This window comes from Phoca vitulina, unplaced genomic scaffold (assembly GCF_004348235.1).
Source record: "Phoca vitulina isolate PV1807 unplaced genomic scaffold, GSC_HSeal_1.0 scaffold30, whole genome shotgun sequence".
NCBI classification, from domain to species: Eukaryota; Metazoa; Chordata; class Mammalia; order Carnivora; family Phocidae; genus Phoca; species Phoca vitulina.
The window spans coordinates 15,988,623-16,003,417 of record NW_022589733.1 but is presented as its reverse complement, the minus strand read 5'-3'; the positions used below and the strand labels follow the sequence as shown (position 1 = coordinate 16,003,417).

General features: G+C 41.9%; 1 protein-coding gene across 2 annotated transcripts in view; it reads left to right on the top strand.

Annotated features, from left to right (window-relative positions):
- Positions 1 to 14,795, top strand: part of CDH11 (cadherin 11) — a 142,726-nt gene that overhangs the window by 88,409 nt on the left and 39,522 nt on the right. For both annotated transcript variants that reach the window (XM_032424355.1, XM_032424354.1), the window contains one exon: positions 11,863 to 12,262. In XM_032424355.1, coding sequence (XP_032280246.1) covers positions 12,035 to 12,262 — 228 coding nt within the window. In that variant the 5' untranslated portion in view covers positions 11,863 to 12,034. The remainder of the gene's footprint in view (positions 1 to 11,862; positions 12,263 to 14,795) is intronic.

Below are 14,795 nucleotides of genomic sequence, written 5' to 3'. Positions count from 1 at the left end.
TAGAGACTAAGACCAACACAGACTAATAGAACTCTTTTCTATGACAAAAATGACCACTGAGCACTTGAAATGGGACTAGTATATTGAGGAAGTAAATTTTTAATTTTATTTAATTTAAATTAATTTAAACTTAAAAATTTGTGCTAGGTTGCCACCATATTGGATAGTGTAGCTCTAGACCAGTGGTTCTCACCTCAAATGTACACCAGAACCACCTGGGGAACTTAAAAAATAGTGATTCCTGGTTTTCATTGATTTTGCTTGGTGTTGAATAAGGCCTGGTAATGGGATTTTTAAGACTCCCCGGTTAAGTCAAATGTGCAATCAAGTTCTAGGGACACTCGTCTAAATGTTAAGCTTCATAAAGGACAGAGGCCATGTCAGCTATGTGCATCATTATACTCAGTTGCAAGGAATTCAGTAAGGAGTTAGGTATGTTCCCAAATCTTAGAGAACTTCATATACCTTGAGGAAGAGGAAGACATAATCAAGGACAAAAAATATTAGAAGTGCCTTATTAAATTGCTTAAAAGGCCAATATGGTCCAAAGGAGTGGAAATGGTCACTTCTACCAGGGCAAGGGAGAAGAAGAGGCAGTCTCTACAGTAATGATTCTGGTAATGAATTATAAATAAGGTATATTTTTTTTTTTTCCAGAAGTGCACTTGTAGCAATAGATGTTTCTGCCAGGCAAGTCAAAACTCACGTCTGTAATTCACAATAGGATTAACCTGGGATTATGGAAAATCTAATTAAGTGAACCATATTATCTGAGACCCACAAAAGATACTTAACGTTGCCTTTGAAAGTTCTGCCTGTCTGAAAGTGTTCAGCATATGCTTCAGAAAATGCTCTGCACATGTACAAGGCACTTGACTGGTTTGCTGTATCCCATTACTTTTCTTTTATGCTTAACTTTTTTAAAAATCCCATTGCTTTTGATAAATGACGTTAATACATCTGAAAAGAAAGAATCGGGCTTCAAAGATTGGATTATTTGAAACTGCAATGAGATCATTATGAGGCTATTGTTGGTGTCTGCTTTCTAAAAATAAGGAGGGGGAGAAAACCTGTGGTATATGTAGAGATACCAAAAAAAAAAAAAAAAAGCCATTAAAAAATGTGGCAGAGTTTAGTCTACTCTTAGTGTGATAGCATCGTTTGGGGAGGTACGTTAGAAAGAGACCTCCAGAACAGCCCACCCACACTCTGGTAAGAATCAAGCTTCTGATAATTGAAAGCAGCTTGACTTTCTGCATTCCTCACTTCTGTTTGGAGGCTGATTACGCCAGACGGATGCATGTGGACCACAGTGGATTGGGGTCACGGGCTGGATGTCGCAGAATTCTGAAGACTCGGCAGTGGTGATTTGAGGCACTCTCTCCCCTTGTTTTAGTAATTATTTCAGAAAAAACCACATCAAGCCCTCGTCAGTTATTAAGACCACCTCAGGATAATTCCTACTCTTCTTGTTTATACTTTTAAAAAACATTCTTTGTGGAAAGTGGTTCCCTGCAGATTCCGGTGATAATATGCAGATTGTTTTCCCTCTTCCTGTTCTCCACTGACAGTCCTTAAAGAGAGCTCCCAGGTCCTTATTTATGAATGTCTTTTCCGTTATAGAATATGGACTGGTTGTTTCCATAGAAGTAGTTTGCAAGGGAGGACTGCTTTTATGCTGGGTTTGGGGAGCAAGAGGGCAAGGTAGATGCTGTATAAATTATCTTCTGCTCGATGCTTTCTCTTTAATTTTTCCTCTACAGAGTGAGGACTTTAGGTTCTGTGCACTTTGTTGTTGTTGTTGTTGTTGTTTTAATTTTTCACAAGTTGCTTGTCATTTCTATATCACCCTTTTCCTATTTGTCCACTGAAGAAAGAACAAGAGTGGAAGGTCTAAGGGAGGGTTTCTTCCAGTTCTGAGACTCTAGCGGTGAATAATGCAGCAGAATGCCCAAACTGGAAACAGAAATGGTAACGCTGATAATACCTACACTTGGAAGACCTCAGAAACCTAGCTCAGCTCTGAAACTTTTCACGTGAGCATCAGTCCATTGGCTTCACAAGCTTAACACGTTTAAAACCAAACACATGCGCTTTATCCCCAAACCAGCCCCTCTTCTCTTGAGGCCAGGATCCGCAGCGCCATCTTCAGACTACAGCCTCATGCTCTGTCCTTCTCGGTTTGCCCAGTTCCCCAGGCCCTCCACATCTGCATGGTTTCCAGAAGGGCCCCCTTTCCTCTACCAGAGGCTTATTTTTCCTATTTAGAGCCATGTTACCTCTCTACCTGAATGACTGTAATTAATTCAGGAAGTCTCTGTTGACCACATCCCCTTCCCTCTCCAGATACTGTAGAATCCTCTACTGTGCTGTCCTAGATGGTAGCCACTAGCCACATAAGGCTAGTGAGCTCTTGAAATGTGGCTAGTCCAGACAGAGACGTGCTGTAAGTTTAAAATACACACTGGGTTTTGAAGTCTTAGGACCAAAATAAATAAATAAATAAACAACCGGGTTGTATGTGTGTAAAATATCTCAATAATTCATATATTTATTACATTTTGAAATGACACCATTTGGGGCATACTGGATTAAAGAAAATATATTGTTAAAATTAATGTACCCATTTTTTTAAACTTTTAAAAATGTGGCATCTAGATAATTTAAAATTATACATGTAACTCACATTATATTTCTTTTCGACAACACTCGTCTGCTTTATCTCATTTCCCTCATTTATTTGTGTCATCGTATTTAACAGTTCCCATTCTAAGTATTCTTTTGTTTATCTCCTCTTAATGGACAGCCTCTTAGAGGCTTCTGTAAGGTTTGCACTTTATTGCATGTTATATGTAAATGGTATGTCATATCAGGGTATCCAGGGCTTAGAGTACATATTTATGTATTCTTGTTGAAGGAACAAAACTCCTCATTTATCCTCTTGATCACCTGTAGTGTGTCAGGCCATGTCAAGTTCATACAAGTTTCTCTCCCTGCATCATCTCCTTTCATTTTTTTTTTCTCTTTTTTTTTTTTTAAAGATTTTATTTATTTATTTGAGAGAGAGAGAATGAGAGACAGAGAGCATGAGAGGGAGGAGGGTCAGAGGGAGAAGCAGACTCCCTGCCGAGCAGGGAGCCCGATGCGGGACTCGATCCCGGGACTCCAGGATCATGAGCTGAGCCGAAGGCAGTCGCTTAACCAACTGAGCCACCCAGGCGCCCCATCTCCTTTCATTTTAACTCTCCCTCTGAGACCAGTCCTCCTGTTTCCACATTTTCAACATGGCGGCATGGAGATTCTTGGAGGCTGGCTGAGTCATACACCTAATGAACAAGCACTAGCTCTTGAGCTCTAACCCTCTAACCCCACCTGACTGCTGAGCCCATGCTGTTAACAATTGTGTCAGAACTCCCAGTTCTCGTGCCACTTTCTCCCGTATAGCTCTGACAGCTTGGATTCCATCAATCTCTGGATCAGAGTTTTTAGTGGATTCCCATTGCCCATTAGGTGAGTTCTTATTCCTAATGCTGGGACTCAAAGCCTGTCACATTAACAGGGGTCTGCATTGCCTAGTCCCAGAGGACTCCACTGCCATTATATCTGATGTTAAGTGCAGCCTCCTGGTGTGCATGGGGCAGTCCTGCCAGCTAGGACCCAGAATTTCTAAATTAAGTGAAACCTCCATCCAGGGAAGATTGCTCTTTCTCAGCACAGCACAAACTCACAGGCTCCGGTAGACACGGAAAACCTTAATAAGCTACTGTCAGCCTCCTATTTTATGGGAAGGTGAAAGTCTCAGGAAGGAGAATTTTTTTCTAAGATTACGTGACTGTTCAATGACAGAGTCTGCTAGAACACAAGCATCTTGACTTTTGTTGTGAAAGTCTCCCTATGGCTCCAGTGTTTCTTGGATATTCAGAAATGAAGAAGGCATTTTCTATATATGAACAAATGATCTCCACAGCTATAGTACTTTACCCTTTATCAGAGGAACCACCTAACTTTTTCCTAGTGATTATTGTCTTTTACTAGGTTTGCTGTCTGTGGGTAAAAGAAAACATTCAAGTTGGCTCACTTACAGGAGGCCTATTGTCATTCGATGTATGGAAACTCAGGAGCAGAAGATCAGTATGTGGGGGGTAGGGCATGGAGACAGCAGGTGGAGGGCAGTCCTTGATTGCCAAGATTTTCAGAGAATGGGGCCATGTGTTGTGCCATTTACCTGGCTTGGGGACAGAGGCCATGTTTCTTTCTGTTTGGTTACTAACTGGCTTGTCATAACCTTGATTTCACCAAATCTTTGGCCATGGAGGATGACTACTCCATCCCCCAGGGAGCCCATCATCTTCCTGTTTCAGTTCCCTCACTCACGGAGACATGGTTCCTGTTTTCTTTCATTCAAGTTCCCAAGTGGACCTTATTTACCCAGCTTGTCCTTATGAGCCAGATGACACAGGTTAAAGCAATCAGTGATCAATTTAAGATTTGGTTATTGCTGGACTAGATGCAGTTCAATCAGCCATGGCTCAAGATGAGAATGGAAGCTTCACGCGGTGGAGATTGTGGAGATAGGTGTTTACTTGGTAGAAGCTGGAGTGGGCAAGGACCAGAAGACCGGAATGATATGGTACAAATTCATCTGCAGAGATGTGCTCCCCAATTCCTCGGTGCTGTGTACATAAGTCCTGCTTGCACTGATCCCATCATACGATTATTCATCTGGGTAGATGACTGTCTCCCCATTGATCGAGTACAGTCTACATACAGATCAGAGATACACAGCAGCCTATGGATCCCTGGGGTCCAACCCAGGCCTGGCACTGTGCAAAGTTACTGCTGAATGAAGGAACTGGCAAAGAAAGAAAGCTTTATAGGTATTTACTGCTCTGAGACAAAGGGAAATTTACATACAGGCCTTTGATGCCACAAATGAAGTTACATCATGTTGAGCATCTGTTTATCATTGCCATTTCTGCCCTAATTTTCCCTCAGGTATTTTAGCTCATGTAAAAAAAATTTTTTTGAAAATAAAATCTTTCTCTCTCTACACGTTCATATACACTGTTTATTCACAGTCTGAGATGACACAGCTGACTTTATGTCCTGTACGTCTTGACATATTTTATTCATCTTAATGATTAACATTTTAAAATATTACAGTGTCTTAAGGATTGAGTAGAGCACAAATAATAAGTTCTTCATTGCACACATTGTATTTAATCATCTTATTAATGGAGGTTTACTTAATTATTTGAAGAGTAAGTAAATAATCACAGAATGATTCTACATGTTTGGGGTCTGGGAACTGAAGTTGGAGTCCAACGGTACTTTGTGGCCATGAGAGCCTGATAATATAAAGGCTGGTTGTGTGTACTTTAAAAATAAATGAAATTCATATCTAACAAAGATTATTTTCAATATCGAATACAATTTTGGAGCTGAGATGATCCTTGAAGGTGGATCATGCAATCTCCTTATATCGAAGATGAGAACATGGACTCCCAGAGTTTGGGAGTCAGGTAAAGAGAAAGCATGGGTTTTGCTGTCACATAAACTTGAATTTGAATTGCAGCCTTGCTAGTGATTTAAGATGTACCCTTGGGTGATTTACTCAACCACTCTGAGCCTCACTTTCCTTGTAGATAAGATTTGGGTGATGTTTACATAATACAAGCTGTGGTAATACGATTGTGGTAAACAAAATTAAATAATATGTACTAAGCCCTGAGTTTACTGCCCAGCACTGAAAGATTCAGCACCTGGTCAAGGATAATCTCTCCTGTCATTACCTAATGTTATGGAGCTGTAAGTAATGGAACCAGGATTCGGACACAGGTCTGCCAACACCAGGCAGGGAGTGATCTTTTTACTTTCGAAGCTGACACTTGCGTGGTTCTCTATTTCTCTAGAAACAGAGGATCAGACTTACACTGCAGCAGTTCTAAAATTTCCACTCTCCCCTAGAGAACGTTATCGTCATTGATAAGGGGCCCTATTTGCTGCATACTTTGACATTTGAATTTAGTATTAGAGCGTGGAATAACAATGACCCTTTTGCGGTCTTTCCTGTGTGTTTTGCACCTGAGCAGAAGTGATTATTACCCCAAGCTTATGCTTTGCTCCAAGTGTAGAAATCAGGGGAGAAGAAATATGATTCAATAGTTCTTATAATACTTCCTCTCCCCATTCTCTGTGATTCCCACAGACATGGCACAATTCCTGTGATTTGATTTGAAACTAGAGACCAGCTCAGTGCTGAGTGATGAGATCTGAACGGGGAATAAAATATGCTTGAATTAATTTGCATAATAGAATCCGATTGGTTACAAAGCTGTGTTTGTTGAAGTGGAGAGCAGAGCCCCTGAGCTCCCCCACAAGGGGACACTGCACAGGCAGAATGGAGTTTTGAGTTCTGGTGTGGGCCTCGATAATATTCTTAATGTAATGATAACCTGTCTTTAACTGTAAATTAGCTCCCTGGAAATGAAAAGAACGGGTCAGCCTGTCTGATCCTTCCAGCTCTGTGGGGAGGAGAAAGCTGAAAAACCAAAGCCACTTGCTTTCTGCTCAGCGCTTTCGTCTTTCTTTCTCTACCCGATAACAATTTCCAGCAGGAGTCCAAATATACTTAAACACCCGTATATGTCATTTTCTTTTATGGAGACAAAAACAGGCACAGCAAGAGGGTTTTATGCTCAAGGCGCAATAGCTTATGACGGGCTATCTGCTCTCAAGATAGAGGGGCAAGCCTTCCACTTAGAGCTGGTGGTTTTGCAAATCCATTTTCCTGTCATGTTATTACTCCTGTGACTTTCAACAACATTTATTTTTCCTTCCAAGCAATATGCTCCCACCATAAAATAAAGTCAGCCTATACGTTTTAGTGGAACCCCAATGCTTAGACATCCTGGCATACTGCTAGAAAGTGCTTTAATGGAAGGATTGTTGGAGAGTTGCCTCGGGGGTCTTTATTAAAACCAATTAGAACATTGATATATTTCTCTAATTATTACCAATGTCAAGGTCTTCTTAGGAGGGCCGCCTATTAATTTTCATGTGTGTTCCCTGCAAACTCTTTACCATTGAATACATCAATCAGATCTCTGGATTTTATTTTATTTTTTAAAAGATTTTTATTTATTTATTTGACAGAGAGAGACACAGCAAGAGAGGGAACACAAGCAGGGGGAGTGGGAGAGGGAGAAGCAGGCTTCCCGCCGAGCAGGGAGCACGATGCGGGGCCTGATCCCAGGACGCCAGGACCATGACCCGAGCCGAAGGCAGACGCTTAATGCCTGAGCTACCTGGGCACCCCAGCTCTCTGGATTTTCGAAGCATTTCTTAAAAAAAAAAAAAAAAAAAAAAAGAATCTCCCTGAACACATTTTTGAAACTTATACATTTAGAAATTCTGAAACAGGGCATTTAAAAATAAAAAGCAAAGATTAACTTTTGTGTAATGTGTTGTTTAAAGGCCTGGTTGTACTGTGCTGTTGATGGACTGATGTAATTACTTCCTGTTCGTCTTCACATTGGTCTCCGCTATAAAATGCTTTATCCTCCTCTTTCTGGTTTGGTTTTAGTATTTTAGTCACCACCAGTGCCACCAAAACTTAAATTATCATTTTAAGACTGTTATGTGTGTATCGAGATGTGTGTCTATATTTGCTCTGCCACCTTCTCTTAGAAAGGTACAGGATTGGGGCACCTGGGTGGCTCAGATAGTTAAGCATCTGCCTTCGGCTCGGGTCATGATCCCAGGGTCCTAGGATCAAGCCCCATGTCCAGCTCCTGGCTCAGTGGGGAGCCTGCTTCTCTCTCTGCCTCTCCCCCTGCTCGTGCTCTCTCTCTCTCTCTCTCTCTGTATCTCTGTGTCTCAAATGAATAAATGAAATCATTAAAAAAAAAAAAAAGAAAGGTACAGGATTATAGGAGATGAGGATACAGGTCTTGGAGCCAAATATCCAGTGTTCATGTCCCAGATCCTCCACTTGCTGGTTCTGTAACCATGGACAAGTTATTTAATTTTGCTATGCCTCAGACTGCTTACCTATAAAATGGGAATAGCAATAATACTATTAGTGTAGGGTTATTGTGAAAATTTGATGTCTTGACTCATGGAAAGCATTTAGAAGAGTATTAGGCAGATCATAAACCTGGATGAATATTAACTATTATTACTATTTTTATCAGTCATATTTTTAGGATATACCAAGTTCTAATGTTGGTTTACTTCTGGTGCCCTCTGGGGTACAGTATTCAGATCATAGTAACCATATCATTTCCTTATGAATTCAGACAGAAGCAAATGGCAGGAGTTGGTATTGTTCACTGATTAAGAAACAGACACCAGAGCCAGAAGGCATGGGTTCAAATTCCAGCTCTGCGATTTCCCAGAAGCATAGCCTTGCACAAATTGCTTCATTTATCTGGGCCCCAGCTTCCTCATCCTTTATAATAAGAATATTGATAGTACCTATTCATAAGTTTGTTATAGAAATAAATAGCTGAATTACTATTTGTAAAGTTATTAGAACAATAGCTAGAAAAAGCTTTTGCTCAGTGAATTTTCATTCTGAAAGTGAGTAATTTTTTAAAATTATGTCTTAAAATTCATCTTATACATACCTGAGGCTAATCATTAAAATAACATTACATATTACATATAATCGTATAAATACTTTCAAATAATGGGTCCAATGAGTTACTTTTAAAAGCAAGATGGTTTTGCTATTTCCAAGAAAAGAAAATAGATAATTTCATCTTTTCAATAATGGGCTCATTGTTTTTGGGTCATGTGGAAACTCTTAAATTCATTACTATCAAGCTAGAATTTTTTTATCAAGGGAAAAAAGTTGTCATCTAGTTTTAACACTTCTGGTGTCAGAAATAATTGTGCTTTACAGCAAAATGGCAGCCAGAAGAAAGAGGTGCAGAAATATGAACTTTAATTAAACCCTTTCTTTCAAATACACTTCACAGTTTATATGTAAGAATAAGTTATCACCATGTGAATGAACACTTAATACTTGGCATGGTGCAAAGTGGGTAGGGATCTTGTCGCACCATATGGTCTTTGCTGTTTCTTCTTGAGATTCTGTGGTGGCAGTATCAGGTTTGAACTTGAAGTATGTGGTTCAGATCATACATTCAACTTTTATTGATGGCTTGCTTTCCAAAGCACAGGCACTGGGACCTATAATCATGTACAACATATAATCCCAATCATGAAGATGCATCCAGTTTAGTAGAGGGACAGTGTATGAATCAGAAGAAATCCCCAACAGTCTGTCACTGGAGCTCCAACCATGAATATGAAACTGGAAGCCATTTGTAGAAAATGTCACCCAACGGTTTCATTTTGGGGAGAATGTACCAATACAGGAATGATGAGGTCCCATGACAAGCTACTGGCAGATTCTTGACCATATATCTGGCTTTCTGACTTAAGCCCAGCGATCTTCCTATTGCTTCACATTGACTCATTTTAGGATCTGACTCTGCCTCGGTCGCCCTCTGTGCTTTTTTTCACACAATCAGTTTGGATGGCAAGAAACAGCATTTGATGTATTATTAGCATGTCCGAGTCTGAGGATGAAGCTGTTGAATGACGACACTGTCTGTTTAATCTTTCTCTCTCTTCCACACAGCCTTTTCCATACCCTGAGATGTCTGTCTACACCAAATATTGGACTCCCTATTCCTTGAAAAGAGACTAACAGAGTACATCATAGAGTGTACTGGGGGCAGTGATGGACACCTGAACTTATCTGCACATCTGTGGCCTCCCTAGATACATTGCCATATGACAAAGGAAGCAGAAAGGCTTGGGTTGGTGAAGTCAAAGACCATCAGAAGGAAAAATGTTCTGCTCTAACAAATTAGAATTCCACCAATTCCCTTATTTTCTAGACTACTAAGACCAGACGGCTGTGGTATCCCCATGTAACTCTTATTCCTCAGTTCCTCTCTTAGAGAAAGTACCTCACCATCCTTTTTTGGGCATCTCCATCTACAAGGCACCTCCTTCTACTGAGTGAGACCTGCAGGCTTGGACTGTGACACTCTAGGAAGAGAGGAAGAGACCCAGTCTGTGCCCAGTTCCTCACCCTGTATGCAGCCCCATATGAGGGCAGCAATTCTTGTCATCCCCACGGTTCAGATGAGAACACACCTAGAGGCTCAGAATGCCTGACTGATAGGCCCAACGTCACCTATATTGTAAGATACAGAATTGGTACTCCAACCCAGTTCTCTCTGGTCTCCAAATCTAGGTACATTCCACTATGCCAAGATTCATGCTTCTTCCTTTATGCTCTCCTCCCTCCACCACCACTACATTTATACCAAATAGTTAAGAATTAAATGACTTTTTTTTCTACAATGCTCAAGAAGCTCACCAGTTTCATTTAGACCCACCAGTGCTGAAATGAAGTGTCATCCTAGTGTTACCCTCTATGCCCAAAATTCTTCTGAGATTCTCTCCCGTTGGTGGTGGGCATGGTAATGGGGATTGCCTGGTTCTGGGAGCTGGAACTCTAGCTGAAGTCTGGGTGGCACACCAAGAGAAGAGGATAATTGTTTAGAAGAAATTGCAGGATGCTAAGAAAGGGGAGCAAGCAAGGGAAGTTCCATAGGGCATAATCAAGTTTCCAGCAGCAGCAAGACTCAATTTAGTGAAGAAGTCCAGGAACCCAAGGCAGAAATTAAAGACCAGAGTAACTGTAGGTTAGAAATCTACAAGGGGTGTGGAAGGCCCATTCTTATACTGATGAGTAGCTGAGTCATGGCTGGGTGCCAGGAACAAAACCTTTGGACCAGTTGGTGGGGTATGCTCTTTTATTTTGCATATTGTGGTTGGAAAAAACTTGAAAAGTATCTCTTTTAAGACTGCCAGGTTAAGGAAGGATCTTCAGGTTCTTGAGTGGGCCTTTGATCAAACAAGAGTAAATCTTATTCATTAAATCACACCATAGCATTCATTGATCCACCATGAGGACTTGATCCGTTATTTCACTGACAAGCGTTTTAGTGACCATGAGAGGTTTCTCGGGATCTGTCCCAACCTCCTTTCTCTGGCAAGGGTCCATTGCTGCCTTTCTCCTCCTTACGCCATCCAGTCATGCTGACCACTGTTGGGACATGCTGTGCTAATGAGGAGTTCTGGGGCATGCTGTTCCCTCTGCATGGTCATTCCATTCGCTCCCTTCTGATCACAGTAACTCTCACTTCAGGGTGGAGCACAGCCATCCTGCACTCAGGAAGTCTCCCATAACTGTCCCCACTCTCTGCCATGTCCACCCTTAATCCCCGTCCGTTAGATGTTCCTCTCCTGGACTCCCATGATGCCCTAAGTTTCTCTAGTATGAAAACATAACCTAGTACAATTATGATCAATAATAATAACAGATAAATATGGAGTACTTGCTGTGTACGAGACATTGTGCTAAGGGATTTAGAGGCGTTAGTCATTTAATCCCTGTGCCAACCTTGCAGTGAGTATGATTAGCATCCCCATTTCATAAATGAGCAAGCTGAGCTCAAATAGCTCTTGTCTTACCCCAAACCCGTAGTAAGGTAGTTAGTGGTAAAACGGGCACTGAGACCTTGGCGGCTGGATTCCACAGCACACACAGCACCCTCGTTCATCCTCGTATAGACCTTGAGGGTCATCTTTGTGTATGTGTTTATTCCACCGGCGCCCTGGCAAGTTGCAAGAGAGAGCAGGGACTGTTTCTTGCTCCGCCTTCCCCCAGTACCCAGAATGAAGTGCTCCTGCGGGTCCCCTGTTGATGGGGTGGGATTGAAATGAATTGGGGGCGGAGCCTGCAGCTAATCTGACCTTCCTCTCTTCCTGCAGAAGCCGACTGGGGAAGTGGGCAGCCCTGACGTGATGTGCTCAGCGAGCAGAGACATTCCATTCCAAGAGAGGTCTGCGTGACGCGTCCGGGAGGCCACCGTCGGCCAGGCCGCCACGGGGTTGGTGAAAGGGGTGACAGCCGCATTCTCCTGTGCCTACCACGTAACCAAAAATGAAGGAGCACTACTGTTTACAAGCCGCCCTGGTGTGCCTGGGTGTGCTATGCCACAGTCAGGCCTTCTCCACCGAGCGGCGGAACCACCTGCGACCCTCGTTCCACGGGCACCACGAGAAGGGCAAGGAGGGGCAGGTGCTGCAGCGCTCCAAGAGAGGCTGGGTCTGGAACCAGTTCTTCGTGATAGAGGAGTACACTGGGCCGGACCCCGTGCTCGTGGGCAGGGTAAGGCCCCTGCTCTACAGTGCTTATTTCTCCCTCTCCTACGTCCCAGTAGTAGGATATGGCCATGGAAGAAAATTTCTAGGAGGGGGGAAAAAACACTAATGGCCCTTCAACAAGAACCATGAAATCATTGTTCAAACATCCTTTCAGCCTTTTTTTTTTTTTTTCAATTCATAGACTTAATATTATACCATTAAACCCCATTTTTCATGACTGCACAATCATCTACTGAGTTGAAACCATTATTTAACCATTCTCCAGTGGAGGGCATTTCCCTGACCATGACCTACCCCCAACATGGACGCCCCTTCCTTGTGTTCTCAGAACCCTCCCTGCTCCTTATGAGAGCTTTCCTTTTCGTATTACATGTGTCTATCATATTCTCCCTCACTGGACTGGACCGGTGTCATTCTGTGTCCTGAGGTCCTGGTACTAAGCCCAGTTTTGGGGAGGCTTTTGTAAATATTTGATGAGATGGATGTGTCTTAAGAATGGGTGGGATTTTATGTGCTTTGGCTTAGGGATGGCAACATCCAGTTAGGATGATTTTAGAGTCCTAGCAAGTACTTGGACTGCATTCTCTGTGTACCCCCTCCAAAAAAGTGCAAAGTGTAGGCAGTCCAAAATACGTTAAAAAATGTATTGCCCATTATCATTTATTTTAAAATGTGCAGTCATCTTTCAGAGGATAGTGGCATTAACTACAAGGAGACAGGTGTTCACTGGCATAAGAAAGAAAGCCTACTATGCTCTGGGGAAGAGCTAGGCAAATGGTAAGCTAGGGTAAAATATTCCTGACTTCAAAGAGTTCAGAGACTAGTGGAAAAGACACACTTATCTAAGCAATTAAAACACACACACACACAAAGAATAGGATAACGAAGAGATTCAACAGAAGCGATTATACATTTACATGGGAATGTTTGGGAAGGATGGAGGAAGGTTTCACAGAGAACATGGTAATAACTTGTGACCTGAAAGAAGACTTGGAGTTAATCCTGTGAAGGGGGAAAAGGCCAAGAGTAGATCCAAGGGGTGCTAATTTGTAAGCCTCCTATATTCCAATGAGTTATTTCAGTTGTTCTTTAACATGAGAACAGCAATGCATATTTATGTAATTGACATATTTGGAAGAGGTTCGTATTAGCATCTCAATAATGTTGTTGGGGGGGGTTGGGAAAGTGCCTTTTCAAAGAGATGTACCAAAAGAATTTCATTCATGTAGGCTCGAAAATGGAAAGATTATACCCCAAATAGAAGTAGTCTGGGGGAAATGGGAACCCAGGGAAATAATTGGCATGTGAATTCCCTACATGAGGAGATGGGCTCTGTGCCCAGAGAGGAAGACGAGACTTCAGTCAAGGCAGGGGCTGTGCAGCTTGAACAACATGGGAAGCTGTGTGTGAATTGTTCTTAGAATATAGAACCTCAGCCTTGGGGACTTTTTCAGTGAGGAACTGTGTGTGTGTTAGGGTGTGAGACTGCAGAAGAGACAGGACTTGGAGAACCCTTTCCTTATCTCTGTGGAGCAAGCGGTTGACATGCCCACTAAAAGGGGAACGTAGGGAAAAACATGGAGAAAAAGTAAGCAGTGAGTGGCCTTTAAAATATAGGCACATGGGATTGAGTATGAGATGTCAGACTGGATGGGGGAAGAAGAAAAAAGTGGCTGGATCCTGTGGATCTTCCTTTTGAGATAATGCGGATATATAGTTCCCCATGAATAGAGGGAATAGACTAGATGACCTTTGATTTGACAACATTCAAGGTTGAGTGCTTTATGATGCTCTGAAAAGTAGAATTTGGCAAGCAATGGACTTTCAGGTTTCTTGTAGGAAACACAGTCTGTGTCATGCTGTGCTCTGCAGAGGGGGAAGCCATCAGTCTTTGGCGTTAGGAATTGGCTGTGTATGCCTCCGCAACTGGATCCCCTGATAGGATTGAATGGTTTCCCAAACTGCTTTTTGTGTGGAACCTAATAAATATCATTGTCACTTGTATAGGTCATCTTTGTTGAAGAGGGAAAAAGAAGGAATTTATATCCAACTTCCAAATCTGAAAACAAAGTACAGGAAAATAATGAGCACTATGGTTTTACCTTTTTTTTTTCAGTTATTTGGTTGATCATGAACTAGAATCTGTGTAATTCTCAAGGAACTTGGCCAAAGTCACATGTAATCCATGAAAGTCCCTGGAAACTTCCCTTCTAGACGCTCCCATTAAAATAAGCATTGATTTCCTTGTTTCTCATTCACAAGACTGAGCCCCTAACTTTTGCCAGGTCTGAGACAGAGAAAATGAACAAATAAACTGTGTGGGGGGTTGGGGAGAAAGCCAGGGGAATGGCAGCAGAGATCCTGCCCTCACTGTGTAAATCAAATGAAGATTGGGGCAATTCTGTTCATCCTTTGGAGGCCATTAAGTAGCTTCATATTTTACTCCCAAACTGCCTTATTCAGGAGAAATGTATTAACTGTCATTTCATGACAATATGTAGCTGGTTATGAATAACAAGTTCTGAAAGAACTTTTTT